A 24,002-nucleotide genomic window follows, 5' to 3' on the forward strand; every position below is an offset into this window, starting at 1 on the left:
TCACAATTCGAAAAATCGTTGGGATTGTTAGAAAAGTGATAGAAAATCGGCTGTTCAGTACGTTCCGTTCTGGGATTCAACCAGTTCAGTACATAGCATGCTTTTGCCACTATTACATGAGGACTCCTCTCCCCCTCTTTTCAAAAAAAAACAGACAGGTAATGTTTCAATGATTGATGGGCACGTTCAATAATTGCCTGACCACCAGAATTATTCGGAATTCCGGTAACGTGCTTCACCTGCCATTGCAGCAAAAAGGTCTTTATTTTAGCACTAAGATATGCAGGGGCATTATCTGTTTTTACCATATCTGGGTGGCCCAGCACAGCCATGGCTGACATCCAATGCTGGACATGGACATATTTAAGTATTCCAAATGGGGTGAATTCTGTAACATCAGTTTGCCAGATTTGTCGAGGTTGTTGCTTGTTTTAGAGGAGAATTTTGTAATACTGGGGATGCCACCTGAGTGTCTATATAAGCATCCTGTTCTTTTTCAGGGGCTAGTGTGTGAGGGCTGGCTATTAAGAGATCATCCATATAATGATAGGTAATAAGGTTAGGATTATTCTCTCTCCAAGATTGTAGAGCTAAATCCACAAACCACTGACATATTGTTGGGGAGTTTTTCATACCCTGAGGTAGTACAACCCACTCATACCTTTTCGCTGGAGCGGCACGGTTTATAGCTGGCACTGTAAATGCAAATTTTTCACAATCATCCTCATGCAGAGGAATAGTGAAAAAACAATCTTTTAAATCAATAATTAATAGGTCCCAATTTTGTGGTAACATAGTGGGAGAAGGCAGCCCAGGCTGAAGGGCACCCATGTCAACCATTTTTTCATTTATTGCTCTTAAATCATGTAATAATCTCCATTTTCCTGATTTCTTTTGAATTGTAAGAATGGGTGTATTCCATGGGCTAACAGAAGGTCTGATGTGGCCTAAATCCAATTGTTCTTGGACTAATTCTTGAATGTGTTGCAGCTTCTCTTGAGGTAAGGGCCATTGATCAACCCATACGGGAGTTTCTGATTTCCATTTTAATTTTAAGGTTGGGCAAGAGCTGCTATCAATGGCCCCAATCAAAAATCTGTAGAGATTCTCATTCCTCATTGGGAAAGTACATCTCTACCTAACAAGGACAAGGATGTGTGTAGGACATAAGGTTTTACCCATGCTTGATGTCCTTCTTGATCCGTGAAAAGAATGAAGTTTTTACTGACCTGTGTCAGACGACTTCCCCCAATGCCTGAAATGGTTGAACCCGCACTATCTAATTCCCACATGGTAGGCCAAACTGAAAAGGGAAGAACAGTAACATCAGCACCAGTATCAATCATCATTGAAACATTAGGAAGATTAACACCTTGTGGACCAGATATCTTAACATTACATTTTGGCCGCTCGGCACCAATAAGTTGACAAAAGGCAATGTTAGGCATACCCGTTGGGCCAAATGCACCTTGACCCCTGTCCTTTTCTCCTTTTTGAGGGACAGTAGCTTGGAATGGAATGAGCTGTGCAATAGTTCTTCCTGCTGGAATATGAACAGGTGGAGAAAAAACTTTTACCATAATTCCAATAGGTCCGGTATAATCGGCATCAATACAACCAGGAAGAACAAAAATCCCCTTTTTTGACGCAGAAGAGCGTCCTATAAGGAGTGCAGATAAACCATAACCCAAAGGACCACTAACTGTAGAAGGAAGTACATGTACCTTTTCATCAGTGATATTTACAGGTTCTGCCACGGCCAAATCGACTCCTGCGCTTCTTCTGGTGGCTGAATACAGCTCGCCAAGGCAGCCATGAATTTTGTTGGGTTCTGGGGATATTTCTTGGCCGCGTCCCTCAGAACGCGGCTGTTCCCGTTTCCCGGAACAAAGAGGGGTGTACCATCTTTTCTAAATTTTGAGCGACAATCGGCCGCTTTATGACCAAATTTTTGACAACGCAAACAATTTCCATTCAACAGAGACTTTCCTCCTAGATTCTTTTTGCAGTCACATTTAAAGTGACCTTCCTGTCCACATTGATAACATTTTGGCTTAAGACCCCGGTCCCCTCGGCCTTGTACCTTGTTGTTGTTTAGAGCTACTGCTAGAGCATTGGTATGTATTTTTGCCTTTTCCTCTTCCTCAACCAAAGGAGCCCTTGCGCATGCCTCTATCATTTGAGCGATGGATGCCCCAGGGGGTAAGGATGCTATAAGTTGCTTACAAGTGACATAGAAACAACATTAATTGCAGGAGAGTGTTATAATCTAACGTTCCTCCCTCCTGAGGCCATTTCGCATCACTCCCCAATTTATACAAAGGCCACCACTGATTACAATATTTAATCCATTTCCTTCTATTTTCGGTACCACCATGTCCTACGATATCACTCCAATGTTTTAATATACAACCCAAGGGCAATTTTTCACAGGGCTTACTCCTTCCATTTCCCATTTTACAATTTTAATTACTTTTTCTCCGGCCGCCTTAGCCACCCAAGGTCGGAAACACGGATAGAGCTCCTTGCTCATATTGCACTCAAACGCATGTCTCAAGCACTCTTGCACTCACACTCAGTCAAAATAATTAAGCTATACACTGAAAATCAAAATGCGCATCTCAATCACACCATTCACACTCTCCGGGCAGCCCTCAGTCACACAAGCAGTATGTTATACGGTACCGTGCACTTATGTACAACTTTTAGGAACACTGGCAGTTCACAAAGTATGCATTTCAATGAACAATTGCCAAAAACCAAACAACAAACAAAAAAAAAAAAAACCCCACATTTTTCCTGGTCTTAAGCAGAGTGTTAAGTTTTCCGCTATTTGCCACGAATTACCAGAATATTATTATTTTTCAACATACATTTCATAACTCCAAGTTTTGAACATGTAACAAGACAACACATAGAACAAACAAGACACAGAGCGCTATTTCAGTTGTTACATTCTAGGAATTCCCCAATTCTTAAGACAACCTAAAGGAAATTTTTAGCTTCCCCCCTTTTTTTTTTTTTTTTTTTTTTTTTTTTTTTCCTCCTGGGGACTGCGCTGCGCGCCGGACGTCTCCGTGCATCTCACCAGCCGCCCCGTTACTAAACATACCGTTTTATCCGCGGATCCAGGGGTTCTCTTCTGCTCCCGGGTGAACAGCTGAGAAGAGGAGGCTCCTCCGAGAAAATCTCCCGGGGCGCGCCTAGGAGCGTCCGCTCCGCAGCTGGTCCCTCAGCCGAGCAGAAATCCTCCTGCCTGGCTCGTCAAAACTGACGTGCGGAATTTGACTCTATAACTCGAAAGTTATAAAGTAGGTATGTTTATTGCGCGCAGATGCACGGGGGATCGCTCCTCCACAAGCGTGCATACCTGAAGTGACAAACCATCCCACATTTATACAATGAAACAAATGAATATTCAATTAACGCCTATACATATTCGTTACCTAAACCCCGCTTCCTATGTTAATTAGCTTATCAGTCCGTTTCCTGGAATGTGGTGGTCTTGCAGGTTTGTAGGTGATTCATGTTCTTGTGACCATCCGATCTTCTCCAGCAAGGAAACTTAGCACTCCCTCCCTCTAGATAGCATTGGAATATCTCTCATCCTTTTCTATTTTTTTTTTTTTTTTTTTTTTTTTTTTTTTTTTTAAAATAGCCCCTTTTGTTAGAGGAAGAAGGGCAGGCGTCTCCCCAAAACTGTAGTTGTCTCCTCAAAGCTGTGTGCCTATGTGACCAGACACTGCACCCATGACTAGTCACCATACCCACATTCCTTGAGCAAACATATACAATCACAATCAATGTCCATTGTCCCCATTTCACACTATTTCTCCATATCAAAATTACTTTATGTAATGCCAGAAACATCAGTCTCAGGATGAAATATAACTTACAACTTGATTTCAGCATTGCTCCTACCAGGTTTGTCCAAAGTCACACAATGATCTTAAAGTAGCCAGAGGCCATGGTGCATTTTAACACTGGTCAGGAAGTCAGATCTCAACTTTCACCTTTGCAAAGACAAACATGCTTCAAAAAATGCAGTCTATTATTTAGGAGCTGGTGGAGCTGTGCCGTTCCCACCCCAGCAGTTTTACATCCAGTACTCGCAATTGCCGGTATTAATGTCTGTCTGCCGCTTGCCGTTTGTTCCTTATCAGGATACCAGGATGGTAATTCATCATCTAATCCCCACGCTATTCGTTCAGCAGTAGTCATTACTGGATAAGCTTTAGATGTATAATCGGGGGGATTTTCACACGGAGGTTGCCCCTCTGGCTCTTCCTCCGACTGAGCAGTAGGATCGCCGGGAGGCCGCACTGCAGCTTTAACAGCTGCAGCGACTTGCACCTCGCCGTGTAACTGCGCGACCATACCCCGTACAGCCCGATACGTGCGAGCCAAAGTCTTTACCCCCTTAGTCCCGACTTGCACAGATTCCCACAAGTCCTCTCCCACTTTCTTCCATGTTTCATTATTATATACATCTTGCGTAGAAGCAAGGAAACCACGGCGGCGACTCCAACATAGCAGATAAATTACTGCCTGCCGTGAAACTGACGTTTCAGTTTTCTCTGCTAATTTCATTAAACTGTCTATGATTGCTTTCTCCACCGCTGATGCAGTGATCCCCATCCTGCTTAAGTTTCCTGACTCACCGGTCAGCCGTGCACGTTCCGCCTTTCTTCGGGCGCCCAGCTCTCTCTCCGCTGGCAGCAGGATCCTCGCCGGCTCCGCAGCTTGTAACACGATCCTTAATGAATCTTCCTGACTCTTCGACCGATCCACACGTCGGGGTCACCAGATGCTGCGGGCATTCTGGGCGAGCGGGAGTCAGATTCAAATACTCATGGAGTTCAAGATCTGATCCGTTTATTGTACAAACCAGGCACACTTTTATAAGGCACTCTATAAACGCGTAATAATATGATTGGCTATTCTACAAGCGTATAATAATATGATTGGTTAACAAATGTTTATTGGCAAGATCTCTGTTTCTACTTCTTCAGGCACGTAGGCTCTTTTCTGTTGTTTCCCAGCTCCTCTTATCGCGTCCTGCTGGCCTTGGTTTTGTGCAAGCACCCGCAACCTGTTCCTCCCTCTTCATTCCACTGCTCTGATTGTGCCCTCGTCTTATTTCTTCAGTATTTTTCCACTTGCTTCAAAGTTCAGTATAATCATTCAACACAGCAAAAGCCCCAACAGTCGTGTCCTCAAGGCATGGAATTTCTAAAGTCTGGTTTAACCGCACTTCCTTCACGTAGCGCTGCTCCTCTTTTGTCATCGCGACAACAACAACAAAAAAAGCCCAAGAAGGACAATCAGAAACTTGATGTTCATTGTGCTTTAAAACCCAGTGCTGACTGGTCTTCTGTTCAAGGAACAGGCACTTTTTTGATTAGAAAGGAACCATAATTTTCAACCATTATCCATAGACACATTTGTTAAGTGAAAGCCCTGCATCTGATTTAGATGCAGTTTCATGACTCTAATTCATGGCTTTACCTGAATTTTTTGGGCAATTCATAAAAATCTTTGCTTAACTGCAGGATCAAGACGTCTCCTTTTGGAGCCGAGAATAATTTGAAGCCTCAATTTTTCTCTTACAATTTTTTTTTTTTCCTGTGGCGATGAACCTTCACATCAATTTTGTGCACCTGTATTTCCTTTTCTCTGAAGATATCTGCAGACCTGCTTTTCACTAAGGAAGATGTTCAGTATGTCAGGCATGTTAAGATGAACCCTGTTTTTCAGTGTAAGTGCTCCTTTTGTTATTTTCCAACTTGCCCACCACCAGAAGCAGAGAACTCATCGCTCTTTCCTTTGTCATTGGTTTACAAAAGCATTTCAGCATCTCCTACCTTACCTACTCCCAGCCCAGGGTCTGGTCCAGCTGTGGCAGGGCAGAGCGATGCACCGAGTAAAGCGCAGCTGTGGTCTAAACCTCAGGGCTGCGTTTGCACGTGTGTTTGAGCAGGAAGAGCAGCAGTGATGGCCAGGAGATGCTACGAGTGCCCTGGGGAGCACTGACCTCTCTGAGAGCCAGCCCTGCGGCGGGCACAGCACTGCGCAGCCTGCCTGCACAGCCTGCCTCCCCTCTTCCCTCCAGGCACGCACCGTGGGGATGCTCTCGAACTTTGCTCCCCTGATAGTTCTGGCTTGCATGTTCCGATAAAATAGAGATCTATTTCATTTATTTTTTTATCTTGAGGGAAGGGAGACTATTGAGCCGTCCCAGACTTAGGTTATTTGGCAGCGGGGACTTGCTGGTGACTCTAAGTTCCTTTACGCCTGGCACCCAAGCATGGAGTGACAGTGCCAGCACGCAGCCTGTGCCACAGGCATGTGAAGACAGGCAGTGCCCAGCGGTGCCCAGTAGACCCAGCAGCAGAAGCAGCTCATTTCCACTCTCCACCAGAGCGAAGCAGCCGAGGAGGCAGCTGTCACAGCAGGACACAGAGTGCACAAACCCTAACGGGGCTGGATAGCGTGGAACGGATAAAGGAAGGGCAAAGGAAGCAAATCTAGGAATAAAACCACACAGGAGACTTTGCTGGGACAAGTTACCATGCAAAAGTGCCGTACAGCCTATGAGAAATACAAGGATGAGTAGCCACCCCAGGAGTTCTGCCTGCAAACAGCCTCCACCTGTTCTCACAGTCACAGGTCCCAGCTGCTTATTTCCTCCCCCACCCCTGTCTTTGATTCCCACCTCCATCAACAGCCTGCTGGCTAAGGTCCTCCATCAGCCTGCTGCTCTGAGGGCTTTTTGCAGTATCTACAAGTTGAATCCATCTGGATCCACTTTGATGCAGTTGGGAGCTGTACTTTAATGAGCAGCACCCTTTGCCACCCCACTCGTAGGATGGATTAAGGTCTTTCACCTTCTTCTGAGTGGAAGTGGCTCATTGCAAAAATCTGTTTACCTTAAAATACAAATCTGCCAGAGGTGTGTTGCAAACTGAATTTTTTTAGTTCTGTCTAGCAAGTAGCATCAGTGGCAGAGCTCGCTGCATCACACAGTTACTGAAAAAAGCCACAATGATGGTGATATGAACAAGAGCTGCCCACATTTAACATGTAGGCAGCAATAACGGTGTTGAATATGTTGGTATCAACCAAGGGCACCAGCAAAGGGAGCAATGCCTGATCAGCACTATTACTGCGTTAAGGAAGAGGCAGAGAAGAAGCACACAAAGAACAGAAGCCTGGGAGGGTTTCACACGCTTACCAGCACTGTTTGTACCTCACTGCTCTCTGCCTGATCCAGCCCCTGTGCCCTGTGAAGTGCAGGAAAATTCCCAAGGGGGAGCCTGCCCATCACCCCCCTGTATGGCAGGTACAGTGGCAGCTTGGTCCTTGACACAGTTATCCAGCGCGTACTGCTTCAACACCCCATCCTGTCGGGGCTGTGTGAAGATGCTGGCTTCATTTTCCCTTCAGCAGGGCAGCAAGGTGCTGCTAGGTTGCTTTTCCAGGATAACAGCCCCAAAATCCTTGGAGCCATTGCCATGGAGGGCCATCAGGGAACGAGGTGGCAGCTTGGGTGAAACGTCCCTGTGTGTGAGGCTTGCGGAGTACCTCCTGCTGCAGGACCAACGTGACCCAGCGTGGGGACTGGCATCCCTCCTGCCACCAGCCTGGCCTCATGATGCAGCGCTGCTGCCCTGCGCTACCCCTAACACCCCCCTGCTCCTAACCCTGGAACGTCTGCTGCACCTACAGCCCTGGGCACGGGCAGAGGGAGCGTGTTGGCCTGGCGGCTCTGAACTGAAACCGTGCCAGGTTTGTTGCATTTACATTAATCCTTCTTGGCTTCTTAACAGAAGCCTGGGTCAGGAAGAGATTTCTGGGGTATCAGATCCAGCCCCCCATGTGCACTACAGCAAGCTTGCCCAGCATCCCCACCCCAGCTCCATCTTCATGGTGGTTTGGACTTTTGCCCTCCCTGCTGCCATGAAACAGCTGTTCCCAAAGTTGCTGTGCTAACAGTTGCCACTGTTGTTTAATTTGTAGTCAAATCCATTCACGTCCTATTTAAACCCATTTGTTCCTTTGCCAGGATAATTTAAATAACCTCCCTGGAGTTCACACTCTCCCCCAAGGCTTACTTACCAGGACCGGTCAGGCTGCTTTCCAGCTTCCAGAAGCAGCCAAGTCTCGGCTCTTGTGATTGCCCTAAGCAACCCCCTGCTTTGCTCCAGTTTGTTTTTGATGGTGGGGACTCACATCCCTCCACTGAGCTAACAGCCAGCACACCCTGCAGATGCCAGACCTCAGCCTCAACCAGACACAGGGGTTTTCTTTTCCCGGTGCCCGGTGCTGCACGCACACAGCAGCAGCCCAGCGTGGTTTAGGGATCTAGCATCCTCGGTCTCACCATATCCTGAGACGCTTGCCCAGTCTTCTCCACGGCATGTTTCTCCAAAAAAAAAGTGTGGAAACTGCCCATCTCACCACCTTTTTTGCCTTCCTATCTAGCTAACTCCATATTCCTCCAAACAAATAAAGTTTGCCGATCACCAGCTGGATATCAACAGCTAAAGAATGCTCGCTAAGTAGGAAACAGTAGGCAGCAGTGTTCGGTGGTGTCACTGCAAACCCCAAACCAGTCCCCGTCACTGACCAAGAAATGTTCGTCTATCCTGATGTTCCACCCCCCACCCCCCGTTACAAAAAAACCCCACATCTCATTCATAATCACGTACCTTCCGCCTTGACAATAAGTTGAATTTCTGCAGCCTTTGTCCCATATGGGTAAGTAGCAAAACTGCACTCGTACCACCCGCTGAGGGAGGTGGTAACGTTTTTCAGATGCAGAGCCCACCGAATGCATTCAGACGTGGCGTTTTGACCAGGGGAGCACAAAGCCTCTGTAACATCCCAGCCGCAGCACTTTCTCGTGCTGAAGGATACCGAAAAGTTGTAAGAAGCCTCAGGAAAGGTGAAGTAATGGGTGCCGTAATCAGGGTGATAAACAGCTATTCTGGTAAGCTGGGTGTCATCAGTCTTGGACCACTGTGTCTGTATTATGTAGGTGTCAGGTGGTTTTGGGAAGGTGCATACCAGGGTCACGTTGGTACCAGGCAAGGCGTGGACCACTTCTGTTCGTGTGATGACATCTTCAGGCTGGCCTTAAAAACAAATGGGACCATTTTCAGTACGAGTCACATTTAAACAAAGCTTTTTCCTAAGCCATCTCTGACATGATTGGGTGCCTTAGCCACAGGCAACTTTGAAGACCCTACAAGTGTAATGAGGCTTTCCAGCGAGGAGCTTCGTGGCAGATCTCCACCAGTACAGACTGTGGAGAGACAACTGGGAGAGCAAATGTGCCCTTGCCTGGAAGAGGGCGGGGAGCTCCCACCGAGCTTGCAGCAGAGAAATGGGAGCTCTGAGGGCCTCTGTGAAAATGGAAATCTTTCAAATGTTATAAATAAAGCAGCATCTGGGCCCAGTTATTCCCCAGCAATTTTTACAAGAACAAATGAGTTATCCCTGTGGGCTAATTCTGCCCTGCTCCCTTCCCCCTGCCCATCGCCATTGCCTTTGCTGCTTCGACAGAGAAAGCTGTTCTTTTACCTCCACATTATTAAACAGCTCCTGCATGGCCTAAAGGAGTATCCGCTTCAGTGTCAGTGAGCTGCCCCGGCATGTACGGTTCCTTCCTCAATTAATTTCATAAAGCATGCTGGCGGTCCTCAGTGTGCCATAAAGGAGTAATGGATCGGTGAAATGAAGGAGCTTTCAACGGGAGCCTGTACTACTTGGTTTTGCTGCTGCTGTAGTAAAATTGATTTCTCTCCCTTTCTCCCTCCTGTGGACAAGAAGCTCGCAGTCCCCAAACCCCTGCATGCAGGGCACTGACAGAGTCAAGGAGATGAAGAATTTATGCGTGGGGGAGTCGTGGTGAGACAAGGAATCAATCACACCCACAGAGCCATGCACAAAAGGTCCCTTTTACTAAAGGACATGCGGTCCACAGAAAAAAATGAGCGTGCACAGATACTCTTAGGTACAGGCTTCTTGCCCCCCATCTCCAGGGCGTTTCATCCTCCCTGTGTTATCAAAGCATCACCTGTCAATTTGCTTTGGGAACTTGCCCCGCAGCCCAGCAGCCGTGCCGCTGGCTCCCCACAGCAGCAAGCGCACACCGCTCACCTTCTGTACTTGAAAACGGTGGGTACCAATTCCTTTGCTTTGACATCTGCTCTGCGCTGTGGTACAGGGCTCCGGGATGCCAGAGCCAGGGGCTGGGCAGCCTCGGCAGTGCCTGCGGTGGGGCTGGCATGCCCCATGCTCTGCCAGCTCAGCCCAGAGCCAGGCAGGGACCCAAAGCACCCACAGTCTGGTTTGACTGGGACAAAGAGCAAGGGCAGAGCCCTGCATTCCCGCAGAGCTGGCTGAGATCTGGCATCCAGCCGTTGACATCTGACCCAAACATGGAGAGACTGGGTGCCTGGAGAACAAGGCTGCTGAGTGGCCATGGCCAACATTAATCTCTGATTTTTATGGCTGTGCATGCCCTGTTCATCTTTTAATTGACTTCTGAGAGATGGGATGGTGTAAGAGAGTAAATAAAAATAAGCCTGAGTGACAAGCGCTGTGAGAAAAATTACTGAAAACTATTTTTTTTCAGTCCAAGGAACTTATTACAGTGAAGAGTCACTGATTTCACTGCAAGTTTTGCATCAGTAGAAGTTAAGGAAAAAACGACTGGCACTCTTATGATCAGACTAGCAGGCAAGGGACACATAGCAAGTTCTCTCTCATATTCATACTGATGCTGTATTAGGTCAAAGGACCATGTAAAGAATACCTACCAAAATTACTTGAATATTTTATATGAAGATGAAAAGGTTACGTGTGTAGAAACAACATTTTAATTTGTGTTGTTTGTTAGCAGCCTAGCACTTTAGGCTATTTTAACTGAAACCCTTTCACGCAAAAATGTTCTTAACTTTTATTTAGCATCTCAGTATCATTAGTTTCATTTTATAGCAGTTTTATTTTTCCAAATCAAATGCTGTCCATTAACCCATGCTTGTGCTCCATTTGAAATTTAATAGAGTAACTCCCAGGCATTTATATGCTCGATCTGCAGAAAGGGTATGGTGGTGTCCACTTACATTTTGGAGTGACTTCAATGAGGGTTTCATCCTCAGGGGCAAAAACCCAGAAGTCCTTTTCCTAAATAGTATTGCCTTCCTGCGTGTGCATATCTTGAGGCTTCTAGTTCTTGCTTTGGATTTGAAAACTTTTATTTTCTATGAATACACATAGGAAATATTTCCCTTGCTTTTAAAAATCCAGTTTGCCTCAGTGATGTAGGAAATAGGAACAGCCTGTGCCAGGTTTTAAGGTGCTTTTTACCATGCCAGTCAAATACATGAGATTTTTCCTTTCTTAAGTGGAAAAACACCTGTCCTACAAAATTCTTCTTCCTAGCTGGTAATGAGTACTCCTGCATAGCTTGTTGGGGAGGGTGGATGGGATTGTGAGCATCAGGCTTTTCCTTGGTTTTCCTCAAATCAGTTTTCCTTTAAACTCCCTGTGACAGCGATGTAGTTCTTACTCAACTTTTCTGAAAGTTTCACTGCCGATGACAAACTTGTTTCTCAAGCCTTTAACACAGCACGCAGGGCTGGGTGGGGAAGAGGAAGAGATGAATCTCTTTCAGGGGCTGCAGCAGCACAATTCATCCTTGCCTTTAAGTGTTTCAACTCTTCCCCTCTCTGCATACACAGGTACATGTGTATGTGGGAAAGGGATATATTTTTTATTTGCTTTTTAAAAGCAGTTTTCCTTTTTGCCCATTGCGGATGAGCACATGTTGCCCTAAATACAAGTGAGCTCAACTCAGTGACTATTTTGGTGAAAACAGGTTAGGCGTCTGGAATAATCTGCTAGTCAGCAAAGTTTACTCCTTGCTAGCTAGGGTTATTAGAAAGTGGTCAAGAAACAGAAAATCATTACCAGTAGCTACAGCTCGCCCTAGTGAGACACACTGAGCCCAACCTGCATATCCACCCATCCCCTTGCCACCCTCCATCACATGCTAGTCAAGCTGTCCCACTGACCTGCTTACCTGCAACGCTGGGCACCGAGAGCAAACAAAAGAGGGAGAAGAACCGTCTTTTTTCCATCTTCAACTCGATGAAGTTTTGATAAATAGATGCCTCTTGGGGGCTGCTCCCAGCGGTGTCTCAGAAGAGGAAGTCGAGGTGGGCAGATGTGCGCGCAGCCACACTCATCCTCTTAGCGTGACTTCAAAGAAATGCTTCATTAAATGTGAAAGCCTCAGTTTCCTGCCAGAGCAATAAAATCCGTACATCTTGTGAAACCTTTATGTCAAAAACACTGCCTATACTGCAAGACCAAGGTGCAGACCATTTTTTCTTTCCCCTCCTTGTCTTTTCAGATAAGCTCGAAGTAAGTAGTTTACTGGTTTACACTCTCGCCAAAACCTGTCAGACATCTAAGGTTGAATACATGGTACATAGCGTACAAAAAAGCTGACTTCCCCCACCCCTCTTTGTTTCTTTCAAATTAGTCCAAAATAGCTCAAATATACTGTGTGCAGACTCTCTACGCTCATTATTTTTTTTTTTTTTAAAAAAAGCAAAATAACAAAACCAATCCTCCTAAATTAAAACAGAGTGAATCAAGAATTTTCCGGATTAATCTTTTTGTATTTTTTTCCCTCCTGAGAAGGAGACCATTAATTATTTTCTGCAGAGTGCAGAATTACAGCATCACGCATGACAATATCACTTGCTGTGGTGAACCCCCACAACCCTGTTCAGCTGGCAGCTTTGGGGACCTCAGCACCCTCAGGCAGAAGCTCATGGCTCCTGCCAGTTCCACAACCTGCCTTCATTGCAGATCACCTGTAAATCCTTGCAAACTGTCCTCAAAGCACACTGCATCTCCATCAACTAGGCACATGCCTGTCAGCAAAACATCTAATTGCAGGCAGTTCTTATGGAAATCAGACCTGCTGTTGGTGGCTTTTCAGAAAACAGGAGGCTGGAGTTCTTGCTTATCACACTTGTTCCCCCAAAACCAGAAGAGCAGGGCAGAACACTTCATGTACACAGTGTGGATGTACGTTATCTGCTGGCTCTTCCCCATGCTGGATGGGCATTTGGAAGCGCAGGAGGCTGGTTGCCCCGATAACTCCCTCCCTGGTGGCCTAAGGACAACCTGCCCTTCGGACCTTGGCAGAGAGCTGATGGCAGCCCACCCACCAAAGCGGGGAAAGCAAGTGGCCTGGATGACACCATCATTAAACAGACACTCCCTCGGGTGGCTGGTCCATCCTTGGGTGATCCAGGTCCTGACATCTTTTCTGAAACAATTCCTACAGGGACTGGGTGCCTTTGTCGGCTCCTTTCTGTTACGGCATCCCTCCCCGCTGCTCAGGCAAGCCCAAGGGAAACTGCCAGCCACCACCAGCAATTTTCTTCACAACTGTTTTCCATTTCCTTCCCACCTGTCTACTTTTGCTAACCATGGAGCTCCCCATACCTCCAGCATGCAAGGCACCGAGATCAAAGCGAAAAAGACAGACCTCACCAGTCATTTCCTTACTTTATGCGCTACCAAATACAAACAACATATACCACTTCCCTAATTTGTGCATATGCAACCTTTTGGTAACAAATTTAAGCAGGCTAGTGTCTCCAGCTGCAACAGCTAATGGTGCTGCCAGGCTACGGTCAGGCCTCCAGACACATCTTGGAGGATAAAAGCTGCTGCATGGTTCCTTTTTTGTTTGCATTGCTCCCCTACCCAAGGAAACGCACGAGTTGTGGTAGTAAATGCATTGGATGCTCAGGGTACTGCTAAGGGAATCGTCTCTGGGGATGAAATCTCTGCTTGTCACTCAGAAGCCTGACAGAGAAAGATCTGTCTCGGAGGATCAAGAAGTCCTGAAGTGGAGCATGACCAGAATATTCAAGCCAGTGTAACTGACAGCCACAGAAGACAGTGAAAATAGTAAAGATATAAGCTCTGGTTTCCAGTTTGGAGCAGAGACCACAAAGAACCCAGAGATTATCTGCAGGTACGAGAGCCCAAGCAGATTTGACTTCAGTGTAGAATTTGGGCTCTTTTTCTTGAGTGCAGCTACCTTGGCTTCTCCTGCTGATCAGTTCATGCAAGTTCTGTACCATGAGAGAATGTACTTTGCGTAACATGGGGCGAAAAAAGCCTCCAATACGCATCTGAAACACACATCACAATTTGACGAGGCAGCCCAAGTGCCGTGTGGTATACTCAATAGCTACAGAAATCCCTGAGCAGCTTGGGTTACTAGATCGCTATGTCTTGCCCTTGGAATATGTTTCCCCTCGCTAAAACAACATCCTAAAAATATACTGCTGCCATGTTGCATTGTGTTGGCTGCATGCAGCCACCCAGCGTTGCTGCTGTGCTTCGTGGTGAAAGAGAGACGAGAAAGAAACCTCCCAGCTCGATGGATTTTCATTCACTTCAGAGCTGCGTTTTGCCCCAATTCCTCCCCTACGCCCAAAGTCTGAAACAGTCATTCACCCTGCTACTGGCACCCATGTGCGTGAACAGCTAAGCCCTGCCTCTGCGTACGACATCAAAAACCTCTTTGGAAACAGCATTTATCTCAGCCTGCTGGCAGGAGCTGCCTCTTCCCTGCAGCTAGGCACAGGGTCCTGCTCACAGCAGTGCAAATTATGATGAGAGTTTCCTCACCCCTTCTCTGAAAAGTTACACACCAGCAGCTTGGTAGGTGCCATGGTGGGATGTTCCACTCCAGGTTATGGATGGCAGGGATGAAATGTGCCCATGGGCAGTGGACACATTGGTAGCTGGCAGGAGGATATACCTTTAAGTGGCTTTTCCTTGGTGGGGCAGCCGCAGGGATGCTTATCTCAGAGGCGGGATGCGCAGGTTTGCCCATTGCACTACACGTGCCTTTCTGGAGAGACCCAGAAACCACTACAAGGCTGCGAGGTTTTAAAGGAAAAACAGCTGTGCCCGGGCAAACTCACATGTGGTTGGGAGATATACAAACCACAGCGTTTTATTTTGGGCTGGACAAGCAGTTGGCTTGGCTGGTCCGTCCCCCCCCTGTGTCCCAGGCAGCACCAGCAGGAACAGATGGGCTCTGAGCATCGCCCAGGATGGGGCCTCAACAGCACATTGCAGCACGGGGCTCTGCCCGCCTCTCAGGGATGCTCCGCTGCCTCATGTTACATTAATTTCTTTTCCCCTTGGATGGGAGTGGGGGTGGCAGTGGGGGGTCCTCTAATTATTTTCTGCAGATCCGTTCACCACTGGAGGAGTCATTTTGAACGCTACAAATGACTCTTTCTGTAGCAATCACCCCTATTATGCGTCATGCTCACAAACCCCTTGACTGCAATACAATTCTTCTGCCTCCATTACAGTAAGCTGCACCTAAGGAAAAAGCAGAGCTGCAGTCAGTCCCACAGACAAGAAAATCTTGAACTCCAGAGAGAAATTCAATTATTCACAAAGAACCTATTCAGAAATGCTAGTGAGCGAGGTCTTCCTGCCAGAGGCGAGGATGATTACCCTTGCAGACTGGTGTCCTCTAAATATTGCTTAAAGAAAGCGTTCCTCCCCAGTGAAAAAGAGATGGAGACTTTGAAGCAGGAATTTCATTACAGAGTAAACTAACCTTTCAGGTTTACTTGGCGCTTGGCATGGCAGCTCCCACTCTGTCATTGTGTTTTGGTCTTTAACTGCTTTGGAAACTGTACTAATGACTTGGTGGCTGGCAGGCAACTTCAGCCACGGCACTTCGCAGAGGGGTAGACGAGTGGGTGGTGTGGGCTGGGGTGGGCAGCGTGGCAGGGGACAGGGCACTGAGGTGGCAGTGGGGTCCCCACCGTGCTTTTTCAGCAACCCCCTGCTTCCTCCATCTCCCCTTCCCACCTTGGGCTCTCTCCTGCTTGCAGCACTGCATGTTCTGCAGGGGGGAAGGGAGAGAAAGGGGTTTCTCACTCTGCTTCCTCCTCCTCCTCCTCCCTCTCGGCTACACGTGCACGTCTGCATGCTGTGTCTGACATAACGCAGCCCTGGGTTCAGCCGGGGTGTTTAAGCAGCACGGCAAGGCGTACATACATCCAGCTGAAAGATCTTTAAAGGTCTGAACGGGCTTTTCATCCCCACTCCCCCACCGAGAGCTCCAGGAGAAAAGCAGGAACAGCTCAGCCCCAGCTGCCTCCCTGCGCCAGCCTGGCTTCCCTGGCACCGGGCTGCTCCAGCACCTTCCCAGCTCCGCTGCTCCCAGCCCCGGCACGAGCAGAATTCCAGAGAGCCCTTTCTACAAACGTTTAATTTGTCATCATACCCTGTAGCCATTCTGGGGCCAAGTCCAACTGGATGGTGGCTCTTTAATGATGCCTTTCGCTCATCCCATGGGTGAATATTGCTTCCTTCACTTCCTGAGCAGGGAACTTGCTTTTGAGCATCCTTGTCCAAGACTACAAGCCAAAAGCAGTGGGTAGGCCAGGACTACAGCCTTAAATCCTCTCTTCTTGCTGTCTGTGGGAAAAACTGCTGTGTGAGCACTCCGTGTTTACACAGCCTTCCAGATACGGCAACAGGGTGCCTTTGGGGAAAGCAGGAGGATCGCAGGGAGCGATCCGGTGCTGAGTTCCTCTGTGCGCGCATCTCCCACCCCCTGTCTCTGTGATCGAAGAAAGGGTCTGCAAAAGCTGGCGGTAGTTTCTCTAATTAGGTGGCCTTACTTGCAGTTCACGTTTCAGAGAAAAAGAGTGTGTGTTTGCGGTTACATGGAAAAGAATCAGCTCCCTCACCTTCTCTGCCATTCCAGCCACGGGTCCTGGCAGCCCTCTGCTCCCATTTAATGCCATTTCTGAACAACGATGGTCCATCAGGGCAAGCAGATTAACATTACATTGTGCAAAGTACAAGTTACTGAAAAAAGAAAAAAGCATAAAAAGTGCAACCAAGGAAAAAACCCCAAACCAAACCAATACAAAGCACGTTGACCCAAAAACTACCCATCAGTGAAAAACCACTCTGTGAAAGCCAGCCAGATATTAAAAAAAAAAAAATAAAAATATTGAAACCCCTACAGTCATTATTTTCAAACTGAAATGGATGGCACGTATGAGACCAGCCCTGCTTTCTTTGGTTGCTTTCTCTTTTCCAGCTACAGCACATCCTGTGCTTCACCCCTTGCTTTGCGCAGCAGGAGCTAAAGGCTTTTCACTTGTACATATCACCTTCCACCTTTGATAAGATAAGTAGGTTAATAACTGTGTAACAGAACGTGATGGCACCTATAGCTTTAAAAAAAGCATTTGTTAGGAAAAGGTAGCCCACTACCGGTGCTGGGAAACATCTGCTCGTGTTAGACTATGAGGCTGAGGTTTCCAGTGAAGCCTCCCAGAAGGACCATGTCATCCCCTGGTCGCTTTGGCCGGAGCTTCACAGGCAACGTGGGGAGCAGCCTTCCTGACTCACACCAGCAAGAGGGAACAGGATACTGCTTGAGGAAGGGCTTTTCATAAACACAACTTGTGGGGCTTTGCCCTGAGGTCTGCGTGAAAGAAAGAGGGAGTTATCGAGACGAGCAATGGAGCACTCGCTCAGAAATGGAGAGCTCAGGTTCACATCCCAAGTGCTGCAAACCTAGATGGGTTGTACAGCTCATTTTACTGTGCAAGCTGTCTGTAATGGATTTTGTTCCCTGATTAATTTAAATTCCTCCATACTATTGTATGCAAATACCTTCTCTCAGACACACAGCAGCCTGGCCAGAGCTCAACACAGCAGAGCGGTTATAATTCACCACTGAAGAAATACATTGAATAGAAAAGATTAAAGGTCTGGAAGTTAACTTCAGATACAGTAGCAGTGACAATTTGAGGACAGCAGCTGCCTTTTCATTATAAAAAAATCAAATAATTTACAGCAGTCAAAGGCCAAGCTACAATGACATTGAGAACCGTAACTTGGATTTTTTCTTTTTTTTTTTTGACAGAATACTTTGAAAGTAGCAGACCTTAATGAGTCTGTTTGCGTGCGGTATCCCTGCAGCCCTATAACTACCTTCCCTGCTAGCAGCATGTCAGAAGCAACCATGGGAAAGCGAGATCACTCTCCCATCACATCCATCATAGAGTATCGTCCCCTACGCCCTAATTCCGTGTCTCTTTAGAAAAGGTGGTGAAGTACAAATGAGAAAAGCAAAGCAGAGGGTGTTTTTTGTGTTGAGCCTGGCTCCGTGGGGAAGAAACTGTACTGCAGTGGAGCCTGAGCTTGGACTCCCAAGGTGCTTTAGCCTGGAGCCTTGGGGAGCAGGGCACCTCATCAGGCCCTGGGAAGAGGGGAGCCGCCTCCAGAAGGCAACGCAGAGCTGAGTGCACCTTATACGAGTGCAGCATAGGGCAAGTGCATCCCTAAATCTAACTCCATAGGGTTAACAGCCTGCAGTTGGGTGGGATAAATACAGCACAAGAGTAGCTGGAAGGTAAAATGGAGAATAGGAAACTTCTGGGATATTTCTGCATAATGATATTTTCAAGACCATGAGCAGAGTAACATTTAGCTACTTCAGACGTGGATCCTTTTGGTTCACTCCGTGCTTGAAGGCATAATGTGAACCTGCCCCAAGGAGCCTGCAAGGACTTGTTAGTGCAGCAACGTGTGCTGAGCACCCATCTCCTTCCAGAGCACTCTTGGCCAAGTAGCTGAAGCAAAGGATGGGGAATTAAGATAGTTTTCAAGAGATAACACCTCTTTCAGCATTCAGTATGAGTTCCTAAAGTTTCAACCACCGCTAAAATTAAGAAAGATTTCTAGCCTTTTTGTTTGTAAGGGTCACCGCCCATGTGAAATAAATGTTCAGTTTCTAGCTGAGTCTGTCACCTCCCAAAGCAATGCTAGAAAGGGCCTGTACCTCTTCTTCTTTCCATGAAACTTCACATCCCAACTATCGTGGATTTAAAGGAGTCACTGATCACACATTTGTTGCCCAAAGGGAAGGTGGGACAACCACATCATGGAAATTATCCCCAAGCGTCACCTCAACTGGAGCTTTGGTTGCAAACCAAGAGTAGGCTGGTACTCACCTCCTCCAGCTCTCCTCCCAGTTCGACCCCTTGTCCTAGATACTATTTCCAGCCCAGTCACCGATGTGTGACCTACCCACTCCCGAGAGCCTACCCACACACACGCATCGCTCGACCGAACACCGCTCTTCCTCCCGCCTGAAATGAGGTTACGCTTTAACTTCTCCACAGCTGATTAAGCTTAGCAATGCTGCTAATGGCAATGAAATCATTTGAGACCTCTATCAGAGCAGTTAACTTCTATTTTGCATGATTGCCTCCATTTTCGAAATGAATCTGCAGCGGCTCAGTGGGTTTAAGGTCCTAACTGGAGCACTGCCCAGGTCGATGGGTGGCACCTAGGTGCTTCCAGACTGTGTGTCCCCAAAAAAGCACCACTGTGTAGAAAAGGGAAATTGTGTTCCCCAAGTCTTGTTTCCCAAAAAGCTGAAGCCACCTTCTGCCCCTTGGAAAATCAATGATTCAGTAAATTAATTTCAGTCTGTTACTGTAATTGGATTAAAAAAAAGCAGCATCTTGCAAGACTTTCCTTAAAGTCAGAAAGCTGGAGAACTGCGCTGTGAGCACAAATCAAATACTTCTAACGTTATTTGACATTTTAATTGCAAATAAGGAAAAATCTCTCATTACAGAACTGAACCAAGTTGGCTGGTTGCGAGTCAGGCTCTCCAGAGGACGCTTCCCTCCCCTACCCCCTGCTCAGCCGCACAGCAGTCGAAGCAGCAAACTTGATGCAAACTAAGGCAGCAGCAGCCATCACCAGGCATCCTTCCTCCCTTTAAAATGGCAATGGCTCACATACTATATTTCTCTAACAGATGCTACCATGCAGCAAAGAGCTTGCGAAGGAGGAAAAAAAAAATATATCCTACCCCATAGCTGCATGAAAAACACAACTTAGAAGCACCGTAGATCTGTTTGCAGGAGGCTGGATCCAAATAATTTCAGGCTCATTTCACTGATTGACCTGAATGCACCAGAGGTGCATTTAGCTTGTAGAGCTTCTGGAAAGTCTTGGCTGTGGTCGTTCAGGATGCAAGAGAAGGCACCAGGGCTGGGGATCGGTACAGCTGACCGACGGCTCAGAGTACAGGTACAATTTTAGAAGTCTGATTTAATATCTTGTTCTACCAGCCATGCTCGTGGCTAAACGGGAAATAAAACTAATCTATCCTTATTAGGTTTGGGCTGTAATCTCATATCACCCTCAAATATTGGACTTCCCTGGCAGGCTTCCCGCTTTGTGTTGGCTCTGGTTCCCAGGAAGCTGAAGATGGCAAGGTGGATAATGAAAGAAATGCAAGTTCAAAAGAAATTAGTATATAGTTCAGCGGTTTGAACAATAGAAACACCTAACAACCCATACATCAAACACAAAGGGAAAGAAGCAGTCCATGGATGTGGTCCGTACACCCAGAAGAAATGTTCTATTATACAGTGTGGATGCTGCCCATGTCCAAAAACACTGAGTGCAATAAATGTGTTCCTTTGGATCCTGGGAAGGATTGTGCACTTTTCCTGAACAGAAAAACTACATGCCCAGCTTTAGGAGATCGGCACCTACATTGTACACTAGTTGCCCACAGGAAAGAACTCGAATTTTTTTTCAGGGAAGTAGTCTGCTGTTTCAAAATGGTAAAATATCAAACACAGCAAATATATTAGCTATCTTATGCTTAGAATTATTATCCATAAAAATTAACTGAAAAATTAGTTAAAGCAGTTAGTCTGGCTTTGGCACAAAATGAAGAATTTGATCTCCTGACAGGCTCTCCCGCGTGATTGCCTGCAATTTTCCATTTTTCTGTGGCCATTCCCAGCAGCCTGTCTCTATGAGTGACCTTTCCTTCCCTCTTCCCCAGAACCGTGCTTTGCCACCCCCTGACCTGTTCCTCATGCAGTTCTTCTGGAGATAAAGTCCCCAGACCTCGGAGAGAGTTACCTGGGTGAAGACCTTGCTTGACACCCCTCCAAAGGCAGGGGTGACCTCCCGTGTTGTAGTGGTATTGAAACCGCTCGCACCAACTCTCGAACAGGCTTCACCATCCATCATCTATACCAAAAGACACAAGTCCCCTGCTGACAACAACAGCTTTTTCAGAGGACCTGAAGCATACTCAAGAGCTCGACATTTACTGGTTCACATTTTTCAGGAAGCAGGATTTAACAAGCCACATTTAAACACCACGAAGAAACCTGTTGGTTTTTTTGTTTTGTTTTGTTTTTTTTTTTTCTCTCTCTTTCCCCCCCTCCCAGTTCCCCACACAGTGTACTTTCTCTTTGGGAAACTGCCAAAGCCTGCCTCAGGAGGTTGTTATTTTGCTCCAAGAGACCAAAATCAATCAATCAATCCGTGGCTTGGCAGCGCCGGAACAGAAGATTAGGACTCTCAAGGCAGATTATAAACACAATCCCCTCAATTAAGTTCTCTGGGATGGGCTAGAGGCAGTTAGATCCTCGTTAAGTCAATTATTAACACAGATGGTCAATGGGCATATTTTTTATGACAAATCTTATTAATTTCATGTGCAAAGCAGTAAACCCAGAGAAAGGCTAAGAAGCAGAGCTGCTGCCCTGCCTGCCAGGCCACCAGGGACAAGCTGCACCGAGCCCGTTTGGCCACTGCCACCTGCAAACAGCTGTCCCCTCCGGCCAGCAATGCCAGAGCTTTTCCTGGCACCCTGGGTTTCCAGGCATTTGAGACCCCGTGCCCTGCCAGTCCTTCCAGAGATACATTATGGGGACATCAGTAATGGAGAAGGCTCTGAACTAAGCAGCTGTTGTTGGGTTTGTTTTTTTGGGGGCTACTAGTTTGCATGCCAAGGCTAGCGCCCTTGCTTTGGAGCAGGGAGAGAGGCTGCATCACCTCTGGCATCACCTTCCACACAGCCTCCTGTGGCTCTCAAGCGAGAAAGCTCAGCAGGCACCCACAGTCCCCACTTTTTGCATGGAGGATCAGTCGAAGGAAGCATTTTGTGCTTGTATAGCTTAATCCATAACTACAAGACTGCCAGTCAATTTGAAGTGCCCGATTTTCTAGACCTGAAAAGGTTGCGAGGACACGTGCGGGGTTTTTTTTTGCAGCTGGAAGGCAGAGACCAAAAACTTGCATTGAAATTGCTCTGAAAACTTAACTCTGAGTTTTGCTGCCAATATGATCACCATCCTCAGAAAGCCCTTCCAAAACACCCTGTTGCATTTTTAACAACTGAATCTCATCTGCCACCTTCTAGAATTTTTCAGGGTTCAGCTTGAAAATGACATTGGCTAGAGTTAACCATGCTACAGAAACCAGTCACTTGTCAGGGGGATGGAAGCTGAGCATGTGAGTCACACTCGCTGGGCCTCGGACCCTGCCCATCAAGGCCAGTTTGCCCTGCTCATGCGTGGCATCCCTATGAGGCAGCCCCCTCATCTGAGTTACGGGACCAGCCTCTCTATTTGAAAAATGAAGACACTCGAGGCTCTGCCAAAGGGGGGAAAACCCCAAATCCTTAACACCGAGCATGGAGTGAATTCCCCTGCAGGAGTTGAAAGGAGAGAAGCTGAACTGTGATCCAGAAAGACTGAAATTCCTTTAAAAATGTCCTGTTCTATGACACAGCATCCTATCCCCGCTCCTTGCTCAGCAATAATGTATTAAAATTCCCTCCTGCTTGAACAGCATTTCAGGGTGGCTAAACAAGCAGCAGCACTGGCAGGCAGTGCCCCTGCACCGTCCTGCTGAGTAATGAAACCAGTGCCAGGCAAGTCTCTGGTTCAACCTTTCCTCAGGCTCCTGCCATGCCCGTAGCGCATCACGTCACACCAGATCCTGGCATTGCTTGTGACCTCCAGAAAAAAGAGTCCCAAACAGTTAGTTCCCCCATGAACGGCCAGCAGATGGACCAGCTCCGGTGGCCGATGTGTTTGGCACAGCCTGCCAAGCGACTGGGAGCAGCCCAGCGGAGAGAGGGAAGGGCTGGCGAGCAGCTGGAGACACCGGTGCTCTCGGCGAGGAAGGCGGCATGTCAGCAAGAGCCACCAGTGAAAGATGTGACTGGTGAGGAGCGGTGCCAGCTTCAGGCCAAAGCTGATTCTTGCATTCATCCATCTGGATAAATATTTGTTGCCGTTATGTGCGCTCACCACTGGGAATACATGATTAAAACATTTCTAATTTTCAGCGCCTTCCGATGCATTCAAGTCAGGCTCCCGTCTCCAGGGGATAAATGGCATTTATAAATCCCCAATCTTTTTCTAACTTCAGGTATTATTGCGGGTGAAAAATCAGAATAATTGCACTTTAGCAGCCTGTTAGGCACAAGTTGCCACTTGATGAAGATTCAGATGTGTATCTGCAACCCCAAGCTCCTCTTCCCAGCTAATAAGTAATTGATATGGTGACGAAAAAAGGCAATCAGTGGTTTTTGTGAAAAGGTAATCTACTTTAGCTTATTCATCTTTTTGGTCTCAGGCCTTGTGTTAGCACCTCTTTGGTCGACCCCAGTTTTACAGGATTCAGCATCCGACATGCATGACCAGGGTTCTTACCTTACACTGTTGACTGCTACCAGTAGTAATGTTTTCTTACACCTCTTTCTTCTGCTTTCTTTATATAGGCTGAGGTAGCACCAGCCAGAGCAGGAACGCAGGAAGCCTAATTACTGGAGCTGCCCAACTGAAATGATGGAGTTTCTTAAGACTACAACCGAGATAAGAAGCTGCCTAATAAACAAACAAGCATGATGCCTGTAGTCCATCAAAGGAGCAATCGAAGCCTGGATAAGACACTTGGGGTACTTTAAGACAAGGCTGTGCAGACTTGGAGAAGTCCAATTACAGCATCTCAATTTATACAGAATAAATTGAAGACAGGGCTGGTGGCGAGCAGACTGAATGAAAACAGCG

General features: G+C 47.0%; 1 protein-coding gene and 1 long non-coding RNA gene across 4 annotated transcripts in view; both read right to left on the reverse strand.

Annotated features, from left to right (window-relative positions):
* Positions 1 to 12,173, reverse strand: part of CD96 (CD96 molecule) — a 35,396-nt gene extending 23,223 nt beyond the window's left edge. The window contains exons 1-3 of the mRNA XM_040583072.1: positions 12,092 to 12,173; positions 8,712 to 9,137; positions 5,207 to 5,277 (exon numbers count right to left, since the gene is read on the reverse strand). Of these exons, the coding sequence (XP_040439006.1) occupies positions 5,207 to 5,277; positions 8,712 to 9,137; positions 12,092 to 12,149 (555 nt within the window). The 5' untranslated portion in view covers positions 12,150 to 12,173. The remainder of the gene's footprint in view (positions 1 to 5,206; positions 5,278 to 8,711; positions 9,138 to 12,091) is intronic.
* Positions 1,188 to 4,869, reverse strand: LOC121083106. Of its 3 annotated transcripts, none has more exons than XR_005826235.1 (2): positions 4,662 to 4,869; positions 1,188 to 1,303 (listed from the first exon to the last, which is right to left on the reverse strand). It is a non-coding gene; the product is annotated as an uncharacterized LOC121083106 (long non-coding RNA). The 3 variants fall into 3 exon arrangements; XR_005826237.1 differs by lacking the exon at positions 4,662 to 4,869 and adding an exon at positions 1,418 to 1,454; XR_005826236.1 differs by lacking the exon at positions 4,662 to 4,869 and adding an exon at positions 1,400 to 1,436.
* Positions 12,174 to 24,002: the final 11,829 nt, after the last annotated feature.

Source organism: Falco naumanni, chromosome 2, assembly GCF_017639655.2.
Source record: "Falco naumanni isolate bFalNau1 chromosome 2, bFalNau1.pat, whole genome shotgun sequence".
Lineage (NCBI taxonomy): Eukaryota > Metazoa > Chordata > Aves > Falconiformes > Falconidae > Falco > Falco naumanni.